Below are 24,040 nucleotides of genomic sequence, written 5' to 3' on the forward strand. Positions count from 1 at the left end.
ACGCGACGCGCCGCACGCACGGGTCTAGTTCTGGATGGGCGGAGAGCTACCCTTGCTCGCCGTCCGCAGACCCTCACTTACGGTAGCCGGAGATCGTGGCGCGATGCCCGACACCCGGAGTGTCTCTCGCGACGGCTGGGGCGTGAGAAGGTTCGTTCCTTCACGCGCCCCGTTTCTTCCTTAGCTAGCATAACTGCTTCGCGGAAGGAGGAAACTGCATCCCAGTCCCCCTCGCTGCGCACCATGGCCTGAACCAATGCCGAACATGAGAGAGACGACACCAAAACTTATTTAGTCATAAAGCATGGTATCTATAAACAATACTGAGTTTAGAATAAAAACGTGTTCGATGTTTTGCATTAGGCTTATAGCGCCGCGGTTGCTTGACGATTGCGCAATCAGTGAGCAAAAATTTGGGCGATGATAAATATTGTGTAATAGTTTATCGTGTACCGAGCACGCTCAATATTGCACAATGTGATTTTTTTCGTTGCTCGCAATAATATGTTGATCACAAACGTCAGTTAATTTTATTGTGAGTTCATTGACCGTCTAGAAGTAAAGGAGTATTAAACACTATTGCACAATAAAAATAAACATATTGTGCAATATTATTGTAAGTGCATGATATATTTAAAATGCTATTAATAGAACTTATCACTAGTATCGTACATAACAGGTAAATAATGAATACCCTAAAATCAAATGTGTGTAATGAGTAACGAAGGACTGATAACACGAACTAACAAAAATATTCGAGACTGTAATAGATAAGGAGAGTCCAAATATATCGTTATCGTATCAGCTGTTAACACCGAGCGTATTATAAAAAGGAGCGTTCGAATTGAGAGTTCATCAGTTACAGCGGAACAATCTACAAGATTAGACAAGTTTGGACAAGGAAACATGTTGGCCACAATCATACTCGCCGTAGCCATCGTGGTACTAACTCTCACATACCTCAGAGGAAGATACAATGAAAACTACTGGAGGAAAAGAGGAGTAGCTTTCTACCAAAGAAATAAAACCGTCGGGCCTTTGTGGGAGTTCATGACGGGAGAAAGACCATTATTCCAAGTGTTCAACGAACTTTACTGGAGATATGAAAAGGAGCCTGTTGTTGGCATGGGCTCACTCGACTCACCTGGACTCTACGTGAAGGATCCAACCAATATTCAGTTCATCACACAAACTGACTTCCAGAAGTTTAATCACAGAGGAATCACAGTTTTAGAAGACGATCACTTAGCTAATAATGTTCTGTTCCTACACGGCCAGAAATGGAAAGTACTCAGACAGAAAATGACACCGCTTTTCACAACAGCGAAGCTGAAGAACATGTTCTACATTATTGACAAAAGCGTTCAAGACTTCGTAGAACATTTGAAGCAACACCCAGAAAAACTAAAAGGTGACACATACGAACATTTGAGTCATTTCTGTACTGCTGCTCTCGCAGCCGCTGTATTTGGAATCACCACGAAATCAACGTTTGATTCTCCATTCCGCGTTATGGCAAAAGAGGCAATGACTCCTACATTGATGTCAAATATAAGATTCGCTATAAATAACCTCAGTGATACTCTCTTTAGGGCGTTGAGACTAAAATTCTTCAAAAATCAAGAGAAGTTCTTTATTGGAGCAATCAAAGAGGTACTCAAACAACGCAGGTCAGATAGTACTGTCAGACACGACTTCATAGATTTGTGCAAGGATATTCAAAAGAGTGGTCCAATGGTGGACAGCGAAACTGGATACTCTTTGGAACCAACAGACGAGATATTGGCTGCTCAAGCATTTTTCTTCTTCTTGGCTGGCGTTGATCCCACAACTGCTGGTATGTTTGGGCCTTTGTATGAACTGGGCAGACACCCAGAAATCCAAAAGAAGGTACAGGATGAGGTAGATGCCATCTTCGAGAAATACGGAGGAAAGCTGACGTACGATGCAGTCTTGGAACTGAAGTACACCGAATGTGTATTGAATGAGGGTCTTCGGTTGCATACTCCAATTGGCTTCAACTCGCGCCAGTGTGTGGAAGACTCGGTTCTGCCTGTAGGCAATGTGCCTGTTGAGAAAGGTACGAAGATATTCATACCTATGTATGAGCTGCATCATGATCCTAAATATTTCCCGGAACCTGAGAGGTTCGACCCTGACCGCTTTACTAGAGGAGAAGTGAGTGATATGACGTACATGCCGTTTGGGATTGGTAAGAGGTTGTGTATTGGTGCAAGATATGCTCGCATGCAGATCCTGACTGCCATCGCCCATATCCTAAGGAACTACACGCTGGTCACACACATCAAGGAGGGTGGTGTTCGGTACAGAAAGGAGCAGTTCCAAGTGCGACTCGCTAACTGTGATATCGAGTTGGTTCCACGGCAACTTTGATTGTTGCAAAAATTACTATGTATATTGCTAGTACAATGGACTTGTAAATAATTTGTTTTGAAAGTGGATTATGAAAAAATTTTAAATGGTATTTATTTACACATAATTTTAAATTATTCTTACAGTTAGGAATTCTTATAAGTAATAGTAAGAATGTGTGCGTTACTGTTAGATGTGTTGTGTGTAAATAATGATGTACAGACCTATATAAAACCGTAAATCGGTCTTATTAAGATTGTTTATGTGATATAGCTATCATCATCAGCCTATAGCAGTCCACTGCTGGACATAGGCCTCCCCAATTGTTTACTGTTTTTTACTGTCTCCTATTAGTGCAACCATGGACTAAGGAACTATTTATTAATTGGTTATGTACAGTGCATATATCATTGTGCATGATAAAAGATGGCATATATCATTGGCATATATCATTGGCATTTCAGTGAATCCACTGAAATGCCAAGCCATTATCCTAGGAAGCACCCGTACGCTGAGCGGGATTGACAGGGCCAATCTACCGGCTGTTTCCTTTAATGATGTGGCTATCCCTCTGAGTAGTGAGGTAAAGGATCTGGGGCTGTGCATTGATTCAAATTTGAAGTGGCATGCACAGGTCACTAACGTATGCAAAAGGGTCACCGGATCACTACGGGTGCTATACAGACTGAAGAACTTGCTTCCTTCCGCTACGAAAGCTATGCTGGTGCAGGCCTTGGTTTTTCCTATTATCGATTATGCTGATGTTTGTTACTACGACCTGAATGCAGATCTCCTCAATAAACTTGACCGACTTCTGAATAACTGCATTCGATTCGTATTCAACCTGCGTAAATATGATCATATTTCTGCACATAGGTTGCAATTAAAGTGGTTGCCCATTCGCCAGCGCAGGGAGCAAAGGGCGCTAACCACTCTATTCTCCTTTCTAGATACTCCTTCTTCGCCTAGTTATCTATCCCCCTATTTCCAGTACATCTGCGTATAACCACAATAAACAACTCCGTTCGTCCCATAACCGTCTTCTCCAATGTCCCACTCATCGCACTGACTTTCTCCACTCTTCCTTTTTCGTGCAAGGCATTTTTCTGTGGAATGCGCTCCCCCGGGATATCAGGATGGTGTCAAGTCGTTTAACTTTTAAGAGGAAGATTCGCGAGCTTTTACTAAAGAGGTTGGCTGATTCATCACATTGACTATTTTCTGCATGTAGTATGTATTATTTATGTGTATATGTATCTTTATATATATTTATATATATATATATATATGTATATATTTTTATGTATGTATCATATTATATTATATCACTATTATAAATATATGTTTATAGGACTAGTATGTATTATTGCGTATATGTTCGATATACATCGTATCATTTCTCATTTTAAATAATCTATCATGTTCCATGCACCCGCCTGTTATGTTCTCTGCACCACCCAAGGGTCAGACAGGTAGAGAATGCCAACGGCATTATGTCCACCCATGTACTTGTGCATAAAGCTTTAAATAAATAAATAATAAATAAAAGCGACGCGATCAAAAGTTAATTCTGCTCCATGTTGTTACTGTGTGGTCTGTCAATCAGTATCAGATATTGAGGACCTTCATATTCCTGGTGAAGACGTACCAACGAAACGTGAAATGAAAACGTGTTACTTACAGTGCGATTGCAATAGAAAATTAATGCAGCTGTAAAATTATACTAAACTAGCTGACCGGCAAATGTGGTTTTGCCCTATAACGTTCCTACATAGTCCAAAATTAAAAAAAAAATGGTTGAATATAGGTTGAGTGAAAAATAGATAGCCGATTCTCAGACCTACTGAATACGCATATAAAATTTGTTCAAAATCAGTAAAGCCATTTCGGTGGAGTACTGTAACTAACATTGTGACATGGAAATTTTATATATTAGATGATCTATTACCTCAAATCTAGTTACACATTTTTATTTTATACTATGTTATCAGTTTTCGTTATATCCTTTTAAAAAACACTCAATAATAAATAAAGTACTCTATAATGAACAAGTACTGCCATAGTCAGAGTCATTTAACCAAGTCTGATTGCTCAACACTGATCAACAGGAGTTACGCGTTGCCAGCTTTTTGGGATATAAGAATTTGAGAATAGGGAGTTTGTGCTCATTAGGTCATAAAAAAATTAAGGTGCTTTTTTGTAAATATTATGCAATTCTGTATTTTCCTTTGAATTATTTTAAAATACTGATAAGAAAACATAAGGTGTATTTAATTCACTAGTCGTTATTTGAATACAACGCCATCTACCTTCGTGAATATAAACTAGCTTCTAACTTCATAACATTTCAGTGTTTTATGATTCCCAGTGTACACATTTATATTATTGTATTGGACTTGTAATATAATTGGTGATAAGTGAATGTGACGTTTCATCATCATCATCAACAACAGCCTATTAACAGCCACTGCTAACCAAAGGACTCTTCGCATGGAGAAGGTTTTATAGCATTTTTATCATCAACACTATATAAGTGACCACGGCCAACCAAAGCACTCTTCGCACGGAAAATATTTATAGCATTAATCACCACCAACCACCCAATGCGGGTTGGCAAATTCAAAATTAGAAATTATAAGTGACATTGGTTTCGAACCCACACTCTCATGCGTGAGAAGCGTGCGCCTTAAAACTCCAGACGATAACACGACACAGATGTGACATTGTATTATCAAAGAAATGTTCTTTGTTTTAAGTATTTCAAGGTCCGGTCTTATCGGGCAAAGCTATTATTAAAATATCTATTTATAAATTAATTGGAATCGCGACAAATATATTACTGACGAAAATGAATATAACACGTCACTTTTATCCACAGAAAATAATAGACAGGGTTATGTTAAGCATGCATAAATAAATACACATGTAAACTTTAATTTATTTTTACAGATTCACTCAAAATATTTAAAATAATATTCCAAGAATCTACACAATCACCCATCTCTAGATAACTGCTGGTAACTACTAAAATAATTTAATACATAAAATTAAAGACACAATACTTTCGAAACTAAATTACGGACTAACTACAACATTAATCTCTACGCATACAAGTAAAAATAACCTCTGCTAGAAACATAATAGCAATCACACTTGCTTGCACCAGCACCTATCACAAATTCCTAGGCACCAACTCTACATCACAATTTCTCAAACGCACTTGAAATTGCTCCTTATTGTACTTAACACCCCCTTTCCTAACAAATGTACGTACTGTATAATGCCTTAGTAGATGCATTAGCCCAGTCAGGACCTGAATCTTAGCATACCTAGCTCCAATACAATATCGACCACCCTTACCAAATGGCATATAAGATGTATCATTTATCTCTCCTTCCCTCGCAAAGCGATCGGGATCAAATTTCTCAGGCTCCGGAAAATAATTAGGGTCATGATGCAAGTCAAATATAGGTATAAATATCTTCACACCTTTTTGAACGGGAATATTGCCTACAGGCAATACACTATCTTGTACGCACTGTCGCATCACAAAAGCAATCGGAGGATACACTCTAAAGACCTCACTCAATACATTTTTCAAATACTTCACTTCGCCAACTGCATCGTACGTTAGTTTCCCGTTGTATTTCTCGAAAACTCTATCCACATCTTCGTGTGCCTTTTTCAAGAACTCAGGATGTCTTCCCAATTCCATTAAAGTTCCGAAGATTCCGGCGATTGTGGGGTCAGTACCTGCCAAGAAGAAAAAGTAAGCCTGGGCGGCCATCAGCTCATCTGTCGGCTCCAGCTTATACCCGGTGTCTGGATCCACCATCGTCCCATTCTTCTGGAGCTCTACACATATATCTATGAAATCGTGTCTCTTAACATTTTCTTGTTCTCGTTGTCTTATCACTTGTTTGATTGCTGCGATGAAAGATTTCTCTTGTTCCGTTTTAAACAACTTGAGTTTCAAAAATTTAAAGAGTGATTCACTTACTCCACTTAACGCGAATTTCAAATTTGTGGTAAAAGTAGGAGTCAGAACCTCTTTAGCCATTAGACGGAATGGAGAATCGAAAGTTGAGCGTGTATGGATTCCGAATACTGCAGCGGCAATGGCGGCATTGCAGTAATTTCCCAACGTATCGAACAGATCTCCTTTCAACTTTTCTGGATTTTCTTTTAAATACTCTATGAAGTCCTGAGCACTTTTATCGATAATGTAAAACATGTTTTTAAGTTTGGCTGTTGTAAATATTGGTGTCACCTTCTGCCGAACCAGCTTCCATTTCGGACCATTGAGCATTAGCACATTGTGTGCCAAGACATCGTCCTCAGTGAACGCAAACCCTCTGCTACTGAAGGAATGGAAGTCAACTTGTGCGATGTGCTGTATGTTAGTCGGATGTTTCACGAAGAGTCCTAAATCGTGAAACGAGCCAAGACCAACAGCTGGTTCTTTTTCATAGTTCCAGTAGATATCGTTTAGGATTTGGAAGAATGATCGATCTTCGATGGAGAATTGCCATAGGGGTCCTCCAGTCTTGTGCTTTTCGTAGAAGGCCACACCACGTTTCTTCCAATAGTACTGGTTGTATATTCCCTTCAGGTATATTAGAGCTAGTATTACACCAACAACGCCTAGTAACACCGGCAGCATTTTAGATGATATTTCTGCTCGAGTTCAAATGGCAACTGGCAGAGCGCACGGTGGGATCGTAGCTTATAAAGCCATGTGCGTCAACCGTCCATGTGCTTACCTCACATTACACGATGAACGATAATTAAGTATAACTGAAGAACAAATGTAAGCATAGCGTAGCGTTTTATCAATCATTATTTTTATTTTACATTCTAAATTGTTTTAACCTATGACTTGATGCAAAAAATTAGTGATATTGACATCTATATTGAGACCTAGCCGATTTTGCTTTTTAGTATAACACAGGGTCTAAGTGTGATATGTACATATATGTAAACTTGTATGTTTGAACGCACCCACAACACCGGAGAAAATCCTTGTGTGAGGCAATGTTGTTTTAAAAGAAAATTATAAATAAAAAAAAATATAAGTAGTTGTAGTAGTGTGCGACCAATAAACTAACAGTCATTTAAATGTAGATTGTAATTGTAGACATAGTGCTTTGATAATATTTCATTTGATTGTAGACACAGAGTCTAGAATTATGTCCCCTAATACAATGGGATCAAAAACAAAACTGATAAAAAACAAACTAATAAATGTCTTACTTTACTAGTTACTAAGAAATTTAATCACATAGAGACAGTCACAGTTACAGACATAGTCGCATGAAAAAGCTAGTTTATTCATATTTTATCTTAACGTCGCCGTCACGTGGATTTGTGAAACGTGCGTGGGTCAGTAATTCAGTATTCAAAACAAAATGATAACGATTGCCTGCAGACGCATTTTTTACTGAATGCAACATTTCTTGATACGATCAAATAAAAAATTCAACATTTTGTATTCACGTGTATCATCAACATCATAAGCCTGAGTGGCCACTGCTAACCGAAATTAATGACGGCCTCGTTGGTCGAGTGGTCGCGGACAAGGGGTCTCGGGATCGATTCCCGGGTCGGGCAAAGTATTACTGGGCTTTTTTCGGTTTTTCTCAGTAGTAGCACGGAGTCTCACCCCCTATTACATGGAACTTATAACACAAATGGTGAAAAGTGGGTGTACTTTGTATAGCGGCATTACGTGTCGTAATGAGCACCTCTGCCTACCCCTTCGGGGATAAAAGGCGTGACGTTGCTTGCGTTGCTTGGTCACGCTTGATGATTCCAAACTCTGTCAGGTTTTTGAAGATGTTTTCCTTTACCGTTTGTCAGTGGTATCTAAATAATTGTAGAAAGTACGTTTAACTTGGAAAAAGTCACAGTGGTACGTTCCGTAAGTTGAGGTGATTTAATTTTTTTATCCACTTACTTATATTTTCCATTAAAATACTGGCTGGTTTGAAAATTCGGCTATCATATGTAGCCATCCCTATCTAGCAATCTAGGAGCCTGTAATTCTGAGCTTAATTTAAAAAAAACTCACGGCTTATTAATATTAATATGAGATTTAATGGGTCAGAAAAGTGTGCGAAACATTAAATTGTGCAGTTGTACATCTCTAGCTACACCTAATGGGATTAAAGATTATGCTTACTATATATTTTTTGGTATATTCCAAACTGATTTCGAGTCACGCAAGTAACATAAGTGATTCAAATTTTAACCTCCGTGTTTTTTTCTTCATGTGTCTATGATACCATCCATTAAAAAAATCTGCCACAAAAAGTACACATATTTTAATCGGTAATCATTTAAAGTAAATATATTGTAACGACCTTATTATTGTTTTGAAATTATAGTACAACAACCTTCAAGAAAAGAACAAGTAGAAACTATTCTTTAGTAGTTACCTAAATGTCGCCATCCCCCATGACGAGAACCTCGTGAAAGCTGAGAAAGATAAACAAATAAAATATCTTGATTTGGCTCACGAGGTTGTCGACATGTGGAATGTGGATTCGGCTATCGTTATGCCGATAGCCGTATCGAACGGAGACCCAATAGCCACGACAACCACCTTAGGAGGCTGGCGTTGGGCGGATGGATCAAGGGCCTGATGCTGAAGGCAGTACTCCTCGAAACGGCACGTATCGTGAGGAGGTTTCTGTCTACGGAGTCTGAAGCCCTAACCACTGGTAGCTTGGACCACTATTTTTATTTTTTTTAATATTTTTATATATTGTATTTTATAACTAGTAGTTAAACATGTAATTTTAGAGGATTTTGAATAAGTATAATGAAATAATAACTAAAATTTTATTTGACACAAATTTCATTTAACCCTAAACTAAAATTTAGCCTAAGCTTAAGCCAACATTTTGGCAAAAAACGATAATTGTATTATAGATACCACAAAATGCTACAAAAAACTAACTAACTGCAAAATAATAACGATAATCATAGTATGAATACTTCATTTATCGTTGGGTAATACTAGGAAAAAGCTACATTTGTGTGCTATAGTGTCTAACAGACACAACTATCAAGCTATATATCAGGATAGATTAACCATTTTTCAAATTGTCAAAATTACGTCTGTCCTCTATGGGATTCTGTGTTAAAATAGAGTTCCAATGGAAATACAGAATCTGAATGAATCAAAATTTAAACTATGTATAAAGAAATCGTTATGTAGAAAAGCATACTACAATGTAAATGATTATGAAGATAAAAATGCTTGGCGGCAAGCTGGTCCGGCTCCACAGGATAACGAAAAAAAAACGAATTCCATTAATGTAATAATATTTATTTTTATTTCAATGTGTTCTGTTAAACTTTATACAATTACTGTAAATGTGAGAGCCTTGTAATTAGCTACAATTGAATAAGACTAGTAGAATGCACTTGTGTCAGCTTGGAGTTGTCATGTTCATTCATTGGCGGTGCCACGGGCATTGGATCGCTCGATTCCCTGCAATATGGTTGAGTTGGGCGGTGTTGGTGTATGTTTCATGTTCGTGAACGGGTGCTGTCAACTGGGACTGGTCAGACTTCTCCATAGGAATCTACACTTTGATACGAGTATATTATGTTAATGTATAATATTGTCTTAGTCATACAAATGCGATGTTTAAGAACGCCGTCGACCCTAGAGCTTTGTGGGATTTTTTTACAGAATAAGCCGTTAAACAATCAGGCGCCAGGCGGATCACCTGATGGTAAGCAATCGCCGCCGCTCATGAACACTTAGATGGCCTCGGTATTCGAGACTGAAGTTATTCCACAATATCAACTAGTCTGTCTGTAGAATATCGCTATCTACCGACCCAGTGACGAACTTTTTATCTAGTGCAATGAAGTTACTTACCACATAATGTACTTAGTTTGTTAATGTGAAACTAGATGTCGCTATAGAAACTTTTTATTTAGGTACCGTAAATTCAGTCTTTCAGTAAATCTTTGAGTGATCTTTAACCAAAACTCTTTCATTTTCCATGTGTCATTTAGCAGTCGTGTCGGCCAATCAGAGCGCCGAACGCGCTTTTGTTTCGTTTTCGTTCAAAGTAAAGCAAACTAGTACTAAGTGGACTGAGCAAGTTCAAACGACCTTTTCGGGTTTCACGTGATTTTCTTTCGAAAACAAGTTAGCTTAGTTTTACAATGCAGATACTAATTAATGTATTACACCTTGTTGCTTATCTCTTGTCGCAGTACAGACGTAATAAATATTACTTTCTCACATGACCTATGAAAAGGTGGTGTATTATTAGGTCTACAACACTCTAACTTTGAAAGGATAATAAGATAATCACACGGATATTATAACTGTGAAAGGGTATCTATTTAGATGTTTGTCCGTCAAATAACGCTGAAACAAAGTGCTAAACGAATTTTCATGAAACTTGGTATGAGTGTGATAGGATATTTTTTATCCCACGGGAACGTGGGCGTGGCACGCCCAGATGCTAGCAGATGCTAGTATTTTATGTTGTACGTACTCATCTCACACATCAACAGCCTATAAGTGGCCACTGCTGACCAAAGGCCTCTTTTCGCACGGAGAAGGTTTAAGCGTCCCATGGTTGTTCAATGCGAGTTGCCGATTTGTAGCTTATAAATTAGGAACTATAAACCCAGATTTTCCTCTCGATGTTTTTCTTTCATCGTTTGTCTGTGGTGTCTATCTAATTAAGATAAAAATTCACTCAATTTCACTAAGAATATTTAGGCCAACTAACTAATTCAACTAATAATTTCGAGGTAATAAATTCAAAACAAGTAAATACCTAGACGAAATTTTCACTTTCCTCAAAAACTAGACTAATTAGTTTTCTTCGCCTTGAGATAGTAAAAGTAGTTTAAGTAGTAGTAACATGCAAAAGATATGTTTTTTTTTTTAAGTTAATAAAACACACAGAAATTATGATTAAACATTTTATTACACGAATATAAATATTACTTTGCAGTTGTGGCCTTTGTTCTTTTTTTATGATGCGGATAGGTAGACCTTCAAAAGACGCCTAGTTTTTTGAAAAGTACTAAGGAATGGAAGGGAATATTTCTTAATATTTCGAAACTTTTTGCCTCGCACAGCAAAACTGTGGAATGAGCTATTGTCGGTGGTATTTCCGTACCTTCAAGAAAAGAACGTACTTCTTATTAAAATTCCGGGAACGCACCTGTAGGAGTCACAGGTGCGTTCCCGGAATTTTTCCTGGTGTTGCGGTTGTCCATAGACAGCGCTGATCGCTTACCATTAGGTGACCAGTCTACTCGTTTGCCCCCTATTCCATAAAAAATATGGGACTCTTACCTCAATAAAACTACCCCGGTGAAAGAATATTCTATGCAGATATGTAAATAACTGTGCTTATAGGATATACTCGCACTTGTAACGCCGCCGCACATGGATACTTGATCCATGGGCGGCGGCGATTGCTTACCATCAGCTGATGCGTCTGCTCGTTTACGTGTTCCATTTACATACTGTTGTATGTATATTATGTATCTAATTGTTTGATAAGAATGATTAATAATAGAAGAACTTGATTGATTATTGATAAGTGTATCTATAATTAAATTAATTAAAGCTAATGGCATTATAATTTATTTACTTACTATGTAATAAATAACTAGGAAGATAATAATTATAATCACAAACCATTTTCCTTAACGGTATCGTAGGTCATTTTTTATATATACGCAACGTCACGCCGTGTATCCCCGAAGGGGTAGGCAGAGAAGCACATTACGGCACGTAACGCCGCTATACAATGTACACCCACTTTTCACCATTTGTGTTACAAGTCCCATGTAATAGGGGCCTATTGATACTGAGCACAATTCCAGACTCCGTGCTACTACTGAGAAACTTTTGTAAAACCGAAAAAAGCCCAGTAATACTTTACCCGACCCGGGAATCGAACCCGAAATCTCTTGTCCGGTAGACGAACTTGCGACCACTCGACCAACTAGGTAGTCATTTATAGTATAAGATATTTAAGTTGTATCAAAAAGTTTAAGTTTCATTAAACACCTCTGTCATTCGAAAAATAAATAAGATATATCATCGAGAACCTTCATGTCAATATGGAGACAGACACAAGAAACTCAAAAACAATACTTATTGCAACGACTTACAGTCACAATTAGAATAAAAGTACCATCATCACAATGAGAATTCAAAAGTCGATTACACACTGTAGGTATAAAAAAAAAACTAAAATAAGTAGATGTTACATTTTTTTTGCTATCTTTTTTTTTGGAAAATAACCAGTAATATTGTTTTGTATGTAGTGAACAATTATCTGCTTGTACTTGTATGTATAAGTGCCGTAATGTGTTGTTATTGAGAGAGACAAGGTCGAGATAGTACCTAAGTGTATGACAATAAAGGTTAGAACAGAATGAGGGATATTTATTTGTTTAGCTGTATTATGCCGCGTGTAGACTTACTTAAGGAAGGAAGGAACTATGAAATGTAATAAAAAGAAATATCCAATGACTTGCCCGCCTTGGGCGAGGCGAGAGGGAGTGTCAGACTCTTACTGACTAAAAACCACCCCGTTCCTTCTCCTGCTTCCTAGTAACCGGATCGGGCATCAGCCCTACTGAGATCTATGGTGGTCTGCTTCTTTGAGACGTGCGCGAAACGCGACGCGCCGTACGCACGGGTCTGGTGCTGGTCGGGCGGCTTGCCGTACGCAGATATGCACCATCGTGTCCTCCGAATGATCATCGCAATGACGACATCCGAGCGTTTCTTCCCACTGAATCCGAAACAGGTACCTGCCGAAACTTCCATGTCCGGTAAGCACTTACCTCAGGCGGTAGATGAAGACCGGAACGCCTTTCAAGCCATTCCTCAAAGAGGGGACTTACCGCTGCTAATAATCAAGCCAATCAAGCTAAATTAAACCGTTAAAAACAGCATGACGTATGTGTTATGTTTATGATATATTACCTAATAGTTTAGGAAATATAATAAAAGTCTAAAATACATAATACGTATGAACAAAAATAATCTACATAACCGATAGTACAGTGTACCAAAAAAGTCCGTTCTTAACATGCACATGACTGGTGAAAAGCTGCATCAAACTAGATATTTCGGGTTTTGTTGTCATGTTCATAATAACAAAGATAAGATTTGATATTTAGGTAATCCATAGGAATCTACACTTTGGAGTGAACAATGAAATGTTATTTTTACTTCCATAAATATTCTTGTTTGTTTGATATGACGACTTTGCAAAGACACACCGAGCCGGTGGAATGGATACAGGTTGTTTCAAACCAGAAAAATAGTTGATTTTATTGTAACTTTCGTGAGACATACTAAATTAATTATTATGTTATCGGCTTACTCACGTAATGTTTTGACGAGGAACTCGACTAGTTTCAAGCCATGCTAGAGGCTCATATTCATGAGCAGCATTACGCGACACACGACGCGGCGATTGTCGCACTGCTACTGAGTAAGCCGTGAGTAAGCCGATAACATAATAATTAAGAAAAATAGTTCTTAAGCGCATCTGCCAAACAAGGTACCTGGAGCTCAATTTTGAATTACATTTGAAGATTTTCAATAAAAGTGTCTTATGTCAACTTCTCCTAAACTACACACATATGATACATCACATCAACAGCCGCTGACTGTGTCTTACAACTGCACAAGTTTGATACTACAATGATAAAACTAATGTCACTTTGTTTGTTCATTATAATCTTCAAAAATACTTAATCAGAACAAAATAGTCATCCTTTTGATACGAGTAAAGTATAGTTCATAATAAAGTAACTTACTTTAAAAATATTGTAATGTTTATCTACTTCATTTGTCTGATATAACATCTGGGTTTTCATAAATTAACAACAACAACAGCCCTGAATTTGTAGCTATTTAGTTTTTTTTTATATAGGTTATTATAATTTTATCGGTACTAGGCGATGTTGTCTCTGTGAGATAAAGTCCATTAATATAAGTATACGAGAATTTTATACAATATTAGATTTAAAAAGAACCCTAATGGGATTGAGACTGAGGATTAATGGAACTCCCATTCCATTTTGATATGCTTGACTTCTGCTTTACCTTTCCATTCATCATTCATCACCATTAACATTATAGCAGTCTCAAGACGTCCACTGCTAACATAAGTCACCACAATAAATTCAAAGCGACCAGCATCTAGCGACCTTTACCAAGTCTATCCACCTTGAATATGGACGCCAGAGCGAACTTGCCTTTCCGTATGTCCGCGTTTAAATTCAGCTCGTTCTGTTACATGGTTTCCAATTCATCCTATATGAAGTCCATCATATATCTATGTCCTATATACTACTCAATATGTTTTGTTAGTGAATTTTAAAATGAAAAGGAAATAGACCAGCATTCCTTCCTTAACTATTATATAGAGCAATGCGAACGTGCTCTAACTGTCGTACTCAGAGTCATTCAATGGTATGGCTTAACTTAGTATTTTTTTATGGTATGAGCCGGTAAACTAGGAGATTACATGATGAGAAACAATCGCCATCGCCCATGGACACCTGACACCTGTTACAAGTGCGATGCCGGCCTTTTGGGGGTTAGGAATTTAAGGGTTGTTGGGGAATCTGGAATTGGGAAGATTGGGAAGGGGGTAATTGGGAACTCTTCCATACTTAATTTGCTTAGCAATTGTTTTTGGAACAAAATCGTTACTAAGGAATCGATTAAAAAATGTCTCTGAGTACGACAGTAAGAAGTCCATTTAATTCCCTTTATCTAGGTCTAGGTAAGCGTGTTGTAAGGAAGCAGTCGAGTCCACAGTCGTACATTAGCTATCTGTACGGTGACACCATCTGTTTTAGTTAACTATTTATTAACGCGTGTGGTTTTAGAAAGTTTAGTTGAATTAGACACAAAGAATTATACGTGAAAATTGAACCAGTGACTAGTTTATATAGCTGTTGCCATTAGCTCTATAATGTAAGTAGATAAATTGAAAAATACTTTTTTTTTCAGCTGATCCAAATTTGCTTTAGCTACGTACACCTCCATAAAAGTGTTCCTGACGATACCCAAAGGGATAGATGTCTAATTTTTATTTTAATGTCCTTCTTGATACGTATTTCTTTTTTGTATTTCTTATGGAAGCAAATACTTTCTACGATATTATATTGAATTTCACGTGACGTCACTTCTATGTTTTGTTTTGTTTAATTTTATCCAAAACATCTAATATGTTTTCAATGCCTGACTAACAGAATCTAAATGAAATCATTTATTCCAATTTTCATACCATAAATAGTGACTTTTTAAATGTCAACAAATAAAGTGCCTAAATATTTCAGTCTGTTCAGTCCATCCTGCTAATGAGAAGTGTATCGATACTAAATAACTAATAAGCCCAGTAAAAAGACAACTACTTTTCTATAGAATGATCTACGAGATACATAGCATAATTATATCAAACACCGGGATCATTATAATAAAACTTAATATCAAAAAATTTAAACTTCGATCAACAATAATTTAAACGTCGCCCAGTGTGTACTTGCCCTAATGCTACGTAAATATACATACATACTAAACAAGTGCATGCATTGTATGATCTATGCAGTTAGCTCTCAAGCGTGTCTAGATCACAACGTCTATACAGTGCACCTAGATAACTAAATAGTGTCTAAATTAATTAAGTTTAACTTTTAATTTTGAGTTTTAAGGTAAGTTAAATAGGTTTTCTTTTTCAATGTAATTATAATTGTTTCACTTTGGATTTACCCGGTGGTGATGTATATAAGCGGAGTACACAAGATTTATCTAATTAAGTCCAGTAGTTCGCTAGTTATTATGCGCATACAAATATACATTTTTAAAAACATTTTATGTTTATTTTTGTAGGTACATAGGTACATAGGGACAGAAAAAGCGACTTTGTTTTATGCATGTAGTGATACTTAACATAGCTCCCTTTAGAGTCCAACGTCGTAGGTCAGAGGTCCACATACATAGCAATTAGTTTTGGGCAGTCAAATAGGTAATTGGGAACGAGGTTATTATCATTCGCTGGGCACAATTGCTTCTTTAGTGTTACGAAATAATGAAGTTCAATAATCAACTGACATTATTATGTTGTCGGGTTACTCACGTAACTGTTTGACGAGGAACTCGACTAGTTTCAAGCCATGCTAGAGGCTCATATTCATGACCTCTGAGTTTGTTTGTGCTGTTCAAATTATTGAAGGTTTAAATGATCGAGAGTCGACTGTATGTATATTTCCAGAATTATTACATACATACATATCGTCACGCCTTTAATCCCCAAACCCGCTAGGTAGGCAGAGGTGCACAATATGGCACGTAATGCCACTGTGTACACCCACTTTTCACTATTTATGTTGTAAGTCCCATGTAATAGGTGGTGAGCCTATTGCCATATACCGGGCACATTTCCAGACTTCGTGCTACCACTGAGAAATTTTCGAAAAACCTAAAAAAGCCCAGTAATACTTCGCCCGACCCGGGAATCGAACCCGAGACCCCTTGCCCGGCATTCGCACTTGCAACCACTCGACCAACGAGCCGTCCAGAATTATTATTTCCTAAAATTCTCAGAACGACTAATAACTTAGAACCTGGCACCTAATACGTGCACTTAATAATAAAACTTAAACATTTTTCCTATAGAATGGTGGTGGGCTTCAAAAGAGTTTGGGACTCCAGTTGTCCCCTAATTTGGGACCAGTGGGTAGATGACAATGGGACCACTTGGATCATCCAGGATTTACCCCCAGAGCACGATGAGGAGGCAATCAAGATACTGGTAGAAAATCTCTGCCCTGATGAAACCCTGTGTTCTTTTAGCAGTAAGTCAATCATTAAGTATTTTTAAAATTGTTGCTTGTAACTAGTAGGTCTTGGAACTAGAGTCAAAATATGAGTGAATTGCAAGCGCCATGATAACGGATAAACTGATCCCGTCTCAAGTTCTAATGATAGTGTTAGTGACCATGTCAGTTTAAAAAGTATTTTCACAAACAGCAAGTAAATAATATGAAGAAACTACATAGATAGGTATATTTGTTATGAAAACAACAAGCTACTCTACCTATAAATAGATATGTTGTTTACGCTAATCTCAAACGCATTATACAATCGGGTAAGTATATCATATCATTATAAAGTAATCAATTATTCTAAGATGGGTATGGTAAATAACCTTGATTATACATAATATGTAGGTACATAATATAGAACACCATTATAATTAGTTTCCGCGTCTTTGTTTTTGCGACAAACACCATGAACCTCATCTATGGTTACTAGTGCGAAGTACAACTGACAATCTCTATGTCTTATGGCGGTTAGATATTTACAGTAGATATATATCATTAACTTTTTAGGACCAAAATTCTCAATCAGACTTGAAATTAAAGCACTTTTACTATTATATAAAACTGAAGAGTTTGTTTGAACGTGCTAATCTTAGGTATCAAATTAAACTAACTACTTCCTTGCTGTTTCATCCGCTCCGATCGGTTCCTTTTGATCGTAACGTGATGTTTTATATTAATAAACACTTAATTATGATTGTAGAAATCACAGAGGATCCAGTATCAATAAGAAGTATCAGCGACTTCTGGCGAGGATACCTGGCACAACGCATGTCACTGGCCTGTTATGAAGTGAAGGATGGCAGAAAGAAACTAGTCGCGTTAAACGTGTGCCTCGTTCAGACGCAGGGTGAAGAAGTTCATGACATTGTGAGTACCTTATACCTTAGGCTTATCTACTTAACTTGGCTACTTTTAACTTGGCCCTTCTTTAATATATCACCAAACTGGTCGATACTATGCCCATCTAAGGCGTCCTCTAGCGATGAGTAAACATGAAAAGCGAAAGAAGTATTGAGAATCGTGGCAATTGGCGTTCTCTGCCGTCCCAAAGGAGACAGGCGTGAGGTTATGTTATATGACGTACGTATAAATGTGATGAAAGATGAAAAAGGATCTATGAAAAACGGGCGTGGTTTGAACAGAGAATACACATGCGAAGTTCTGAACGTTGCTGCGGACTACTAGGAGTAGGAACGGGGTGGTTTTTAGTCAGTAAGAGTCTGACACTCCTTCTTGCCTCGCCCAAGGCGGGAGAAGTCATTGGATGATTATCCCCCTAAAAACCCCTTTTGACTTTATCGTTTCGTTGTACTCATTCAATTCTAGGAAACTTCACAGGTGAATAAACGAATATGGATATCAAAAATAAATAATCTTGTCTAGGGAACTTTGTCGGGGAATTTTCTTTCCTTACACTTTTACACATTGAACACCAGGTTTTAGCCAAATGATACATACATAAAGTACATACATTGTACACACTAAAAACAATGTAATACTTTGAATTGCTATAAGTCTGCCATCCATGTCTACCATCTTCAAGTTTTCATCTGTAGAAAATTTTTCCCATATTTCACTAAACATCTAATAATCAAAAGAATACAGCAATGCACTTGATAATTTATTATTTCAGGTAGAAGGAAAAGGTTTTAAGAACCTGTATGCAGCTCTGAAAGTAATTGATGAAAAGATAGATGCCTTCAAATACCTAGGCATGAGCCAGGTCCTGTATGCCCTGGGACTTGTAGTGTGTCGAGAGTACAGGGGTTCAAGACTCGGTGCCAGGATCTTGGCTGCGAGGTAAGTTTTGGTAATTACTTGTGTTTAAAAATTTCCTTAATTATTTTTCTGTTTTTAAAGATTATCCCAAGTTACGTCATTTGTTGCCTACTACTGTGTCGCGTCGTTGGTCGAGTGGTCGCAAGTGCGACTGCCTGTCTGCCTACCCCTTCGGAAATAAAATGTTTGACGTTACCATCGTTGCAATGGTATTTAGGTACTACTGTGTCGTGGATGTGTTTACAAACACAAAATTAACACTAGATATTGAATACCTATGTATTCTAATAATATTATTTCTGCCATCGGCATCATCCGCGTTGCCGTGGGATAAAAAGTATCCTATCACCCAAGTCAGCTCATATTCTGTTTACCAAATTTCATCAAAATCCGTTAAGAACTATCAGCGTGATTGACGGACAAATATCATTATCAACATATTAGTATGATCCTCGTAAGTTTGATACAAGCAGGCAGTACCTACATATCAATGTACCTACTCAAAGGTTTTTTGTGCTACCAAAGTACAGAGAATTGGACAAAATTACAACCTGATTGTTTTGTTTACAATACCTTCCTACCTTGTGCCTTTACAGTACCTTCGTACTATTAGGAATGCTTCCTAAATAACAAAATAATTGCCGGTGATTCAACTGGTACACCGTTTAAAATGTAATCAATCATACTTATCCATGTGTGAGACCTATTTATGTACCTACATAATATCAATTATTAATGCTCGCCGTTCGCACATCCGTGCTTAAGTTGGAATTCATCGCGCGATCCTCGTCGCCCAGTGTCCCCTGTGAGAGGTGGAGCGTAAAGACATTCCTTCCCTCACGCGCCCCACCTCCTCCTTAGCTAGTATGACTGCTTTTTTACTACTACATTACTATTTTTTTAAACATTGCCCCACACTAAGGTTTTCTCCTGTGTCGTGGGTGCGTTTACAAACATACAAGTTCACATACACCTCACACCCAGACCCGAAACAACAATTTGTGGATCACACAAAGAGTTGCTTCGTGCGGGAATCGAACCCGCTACACATTGCGCGGCAGCCAGCTCCACAGACTTTCGGTCCGTGCCCTTGTTATACTTTTTTTTTATCATAAATCTTATCCTTTTTAATGCCTAATATGACTGACTGTCCCTCGCTCCGTACCATAACCTGTACCAAAGAAAGCTTTAGACCTAAGAATGACTTTAATAAATCTTAATTCAGTTTGTCAGCGCATTCAATGGAATGAATCGCTCGTTTCCTTTATTGAGAGATAGGGTCAGATTGTGAATTGATTTGACCTCTGTACGCCCTTGCACTACGAGATACACTTAGGAACAGACGGCTGCATGTAATGCTATACCAATCTGGTATACTTTTAATGCAATTTCGATCTTATCCTGTTGTAGTAAGGTTATGAATTGGATGAAGAGTTTTGTTATTTTAGGATAAGTTTTTGTATGTTGCATCAGTTTGAAATAATGATATATATCTAGGTAAGTGCTAACTGCGTTCAAATCACAGTTTAAAGTCTAATCTTTTTTTTTTGTTTAATTTTTTTTGGTGTTTTTGTTACTGACAAATAGCAGTAGGTACTAAGGACTTGTTTCACAATGTCTGGATAGCCGCTATGTATCAGTTAACTTTGAATTAAGAATGGATTTTGTATGCACTATAATCCGTGCTACGACTGAGAAATTTTCAAAATTTCCTCCTTGTCCTCCAGCGCCATTTGCGCTAGCTCGGCCACTGAGTGGTCTGCGTACAGGACGTTGGAGGCCCCGTAGCCGGCCTTGGACCTTGCGGCACCGGTTGCGCGCTCCTTGGCGGCGACCTTCTCCTCCAGGTCCTTTTGCGCCTCCACCCTCTTGGCTTGCGCCAGAGACGCCCTCAGTTGGCGTTGAGCCTCATCAAGTCCCACGTCGTGGGAACTTGATTTCGCCTTCACTTTTTTTACCCTACCAATCGGTTCCGACAATTCGTCGGATTCTTGCTTCAGGTGCCCCTCTCGGGGCAGGACCACTCGTTAAAGGTTCCATCCCCACTATCACTACTTTCTCCGATCTCTAGTTGCGAAAAAAATATAAAATGGTTGAAATATTTACAAAATATTTTTATTATTTATTGTTTAAAATTTGTCGCTCCCTAAAAAGAGCCGCCCGGGGCGGGCCGCCCCTGCCGCTCCCACTACGCTACGCCACTGCACTATTTGTCACATAAGTTTATCGGACACTTATATGAAGGTGGTGAAACAGGCGCTAAGTCTAATTTATACGTTTTAGTTCTATTTTGTATGGTTACTGATAACGTTGTAAGTAAGGGCATCGCTCGTTAGTAACTAGATACCTATATTTTGTTGAACCAAAAATAAAAATGACAAAATTGTAGTAGGCAAATGATAGGTACTGACCTATATCAATTATTTTTCTGTTTTTTTTTTTGGTTCGTCTCTTTTATTTAGAAAAAAAAAACGTTACTCCACACTAGGATTTTCTCCTGTGTTTCTGGATCACACAAAGGGAATCGAACCCGCTACACGTTGCGCGGCAGCCGGTCACCCAGCCACCGCGCCAACCGTGCAATTAATTTACTTTAAACGTAAAGCATACTCATACCAAGCATACCGTACAGATCAGCCCTATAAAATGTTATAGAATAACTTTTTTTATGAAACAAGCCCGTAATCGAGCAGACGTGTTACCTGATAGTAAGCAATCTCCGCCGCCCATAGACACCCGAAACACCAGAGGCGTTACAAGTGCGTTGCCGGCTTTTTGGGAGTTAGAAATTTAAGGGTTGTTCGGGAATCGGGGATTGGGAAGACTGGGAAGGTGGAATTGGGCCTCCGGTAACCTCACTCACACAACGAAACTAGAAATACTAACAACAATCATCAATCTTTTACAGAAAGCCCTTAAGTCTCCACCACGGAGTTAAAGCAACATCTACAGTATTCACGGGTCCGGCTTCACAGATCAGTGCCACAAGAGCCGGCTTCACTACCATTGGAACCGTCTCCATGAAGGAATTCTTTGAGCACGGTCTCAACTTCCCCAACGACGACAATATCTGTGTCAAAGTCATGGTTAAACGGTTTGATGACTAAGGTTTATAGAATAATGTACCTTATAGTTGTGTTGTTATAAGAACCATATTTAATTTTCTTTTACCATTGGAACCGTCACCATGAAGGAATTCTTTGAGCACGGTCTCAACTTCCCCGACGATGACAATATCTGTGTTAAAGTCATGGTTAAACGATTTGATGACTAAGGTTTATAGAATAAGTACCAATAGTTGAATTGTTTAAGAACGTGCTATTTCTTTTACCATTGGAAAGGTCTCCATGAAGGAATTCTTTGAGCACGGCCTGAACTTCCCCGACGATGACAATATCTGTGTTAAAGTCATGGTTAAACGGTTTGATGAGTAAGGTTTATAGAATAATGTACCTTATAGTTGAATTGTTATAAGAACCATATTTCTTTTACCATTGGAAAGGTCTCCATGAAGGAATTCTTTGAGCACGGCCTGAACTTCCCCGACGATGACAATATCTGTGTCAAAGTCATGGTTAAACGGTTTGATGACTAAGGTTTATAGAAAAATGTACCTTATAGTTGTATAGTTACAAGAACCATATTCCTTTTACCATTGGAACCGTCTCCATGAAGGAATTCTTTGAGCACGGTCTCAACTTCCCCGACGATGACAATATCTGTGTTAAAGTCATGGTTAAACGATTTGATGAGTAAAGTTTATAGAAAAATGTACCTTATAGTTGTATTGTTATAAGAACCATATTTCTTTTACCATTTTAACCGCCACCATGTAAAGTTTATAGAATAATGTACCTTATAGTTGTGTTGTTATAAGAACCATATTTCTTTTGATTGGAACCGACCATGAAGGAATTCTTTGAGCACGGTCTCAACTTCCCCGACGATGACAATATCTGTGTTAAAGTATGGTTCGATTTGATGATAAAGTTTATAGAATAATGTACCTTATAGTTGTATTGTTATAAGAACCATATTTCTTTTACCATTGGAACCGTCACCATGAAGGAATTCTTTGAGCACGGTCTCAACTTCCCCGACGATGACAATATCTGTGTTAAAGTCATGGTTAAACGATTTGATGAGTAAAGTTTATAGAAAAATGTACCTTATAGTTGTATTGTTATAAGAACCATATTTCTTTTAGCATTGGAACCGCCACCATGAAGGAATTCTTTGAACGGCCTCAACTGTCCCCGACGACAACAATAGCTGTGTTAAAGTCATGGTTAAACGATTTATGAGTAAAGTTTATAGAAAAATGTAAAATAGTTGTATTGTTGTAAGAACAATATTTCTTTTAGTGTTACTGCTAAGCGTAGAACCATGCAACCAGTATATATATTGACCGTCGAATATGTGATGATAAAAAGCGAGGCCATGATAGAATTATATAGTTTGATGAAAACATAACTAGGTATAAATAGAATAATATGTCTTGGTTGTGCAACCATGAATATGGTAGACCATAAAGCAAGTACAAAGAGGATATGCCACAACTTTTTTGTAATATGGGACCGCTAGATGGATAATAGAGAGGTAAATAAGGGGCGTGTTTTGGTGTAACATTTTGCACGCTTCATAACGTGGCACGCATTATGTTAAAGGGAAAACTAGTTATGACATCTCCTCTTTGTATTTGCTTCATGGAGTAGAGAAAAGTAAATATTAATACCTAATAGAAAGGTACATGTATATATTTAGCCAATTTTACTTGTATTTTAATAGACGTATATTTTTAGGAGAAATATATTAATTATTTTTAACATTCCCTATGAATTCTAATTATGTCGTTGTAGTTAATATAAAGTAACTTTGTGTAGGTGTTTAAGCAAATGTGTGCAATATGAGATGTTACCAAGACTAGGAGTAGATATATATTTTCGAACCATTTGATATTCAAACATGCGGTAAAACG

The 24,040-nt window shown here is 37.8% G+C and overlaps 3 protein-coding genes and 1 long non-coding RNA gene across 6 annotated transcripts; 2 read left to right on the forward strand and 2 right to left on the reverse strand.

Moving 5' to 3' along the window:
- The first annotated feature begins 870 nt into the window (after positions 1 to 870).
- LOC118263048 (cytochrome P450 6B6-like) lies at positions 871 to 2,695 on the forward strand. Its single transcript, XM_035574806.2, has one exon. It carries the CDS (start codon positions 907 to 909, stop codon positions 2,392 to 2,394), a length of 1,488 nt encoding a protein of 495 aa, XP_035430699.2. The 5' UTR covers positions 871 to 906; the 3' UTR covers positions 2,395 to 2,695.
- A 2,572-nt stretch (positions 2,696 to 5,267) lies between these two features.
- LOC118263077 (cytochrome P450 6k1-like) lies at positions 5,268 to 7,151 on the reverse strand. Its single transcript, XM_035574858.2, has one exon. It carries the CDS (start codon positions 7,034 to 7,036, stop codon positions 5,546 to 5,548), a length of 1,491 nt encoding a protein of 496 aa, XP_035430751.1. The 5' UTR covers positions 7,037 to 7,151; the 3' UTR covers positions 5,268 to 5,545.
- An 8,075-nt stretch (positions 7,152 to 15,226) lies between these two features.
- LOC118262818 (uncharacterized) lies at positions 15,227 to 22,548 on the forward strand. Of its 3 annotated transcripts, XM_050697343.1 has the most exons (6): positions 15,948 to 16,110; positions 17,075 to 17,253; positions 17,984 to 18,150; positions 18,917 to 19,083; positions 21,971 to 22,076; positions 22,404 to 22,548. In XM_050697343.1, exons 2-6 carry the CDS (start codon positions 17,076 to 17,078, stop codon positions 22,494 to 22,496), a joined length of 711 nt encoding a protein of 236 aa, XP_050553300.1. In that variant the 5' UTR covers positions 15,948 to 16,110; position 17,075; the 3' UTR covers positions 22,497 to 22,548. The 3 variants fall into 3 exon arrangements, with proteins under 3 accessions (XP_050553301.1, XP_050553300.1, XP_035430324.1); XM_050697344.1 differs by lacking the exons at positions 15,948 to 16,110; positions 22,404 to 22,548 and adding an exon at positions 15,227 to 15,373 and having other exon boundaries at positions 21,971 to 22,336; XM_035574431.2 differs by lacking the exon at positions 22,404 to 22,548 and having other exon boundaries at positions 21,971 to 22,338.
- LOC126911264 (uncharacterized) lies at positions 22,470 to 23,298 on the reverse strand. The gene is made up of 2 exons (XR_007705781.1): positions 23,070 to 23,298; positions 22,470 to 22,917 (listed from the first exon to the last, which is right to left on the reverse strand). It is a non-coding gene; the product is annotated as an uncharacterized LOC126911264 (long non-coding RNA).
- Between the last annotated feature and the right edge of the window lie 742 nt (positions 23,299 to 24,040).

The sequence above is a fragment of the Spodoptera frugiperda genome, chromosome 12 (genome assembly GCF_023101765.2).
Source record: "Spodoptera frugiperda isolate SF20-4 chromosome 12, AGI-APGP_CSIRO_Sfru_2.0, whole genome shotgun sequence".
Taxonomy (NCBI): domain Eukaryota; kingdom Metazoa; phylum Arthropoda; class Insecta; order Lepidoptera; family Noctuidae; genus Spodoptera; species Spodoptera frugiperda.

Coding starts and splice junctions, on each gene's coding strand:
- LOC118263048 (XM_035574806.2), top strand. CDS start 907: ATGTTGGCCACAATCATACTCGCCGTAGCCATCGTGGTACTAACTCTC.
- LOC118263077 (XM_035574858.2), bottom strand. CDS start 7,036: ATGCTGCCGGTGTTACTAGGCGTTGTTGGTGTAATACTAGCTCTAATA.
- LOC118262818 (XM_050697344.1), top strand. CDS start 17,076: ATGGTGGTGGGCTTCAAAAGAGTTTGGGACTCCAGTTGTCCCCTAATT. Junction 17,254..17,983: donor AACCCTGTGTTCTTTTAGCA/GTAAGTCAATCA, acceptor TTATGATTGTAG/AAATCACAGAGGATCCAGTA. Junction 19,084..21,970: donor GCCAGGATCTTGGCTGCGAG/GTAAGTTTTGGT, acceptor AATCTTTTACAG/AAAGCCCTTAAGTCTCCACC.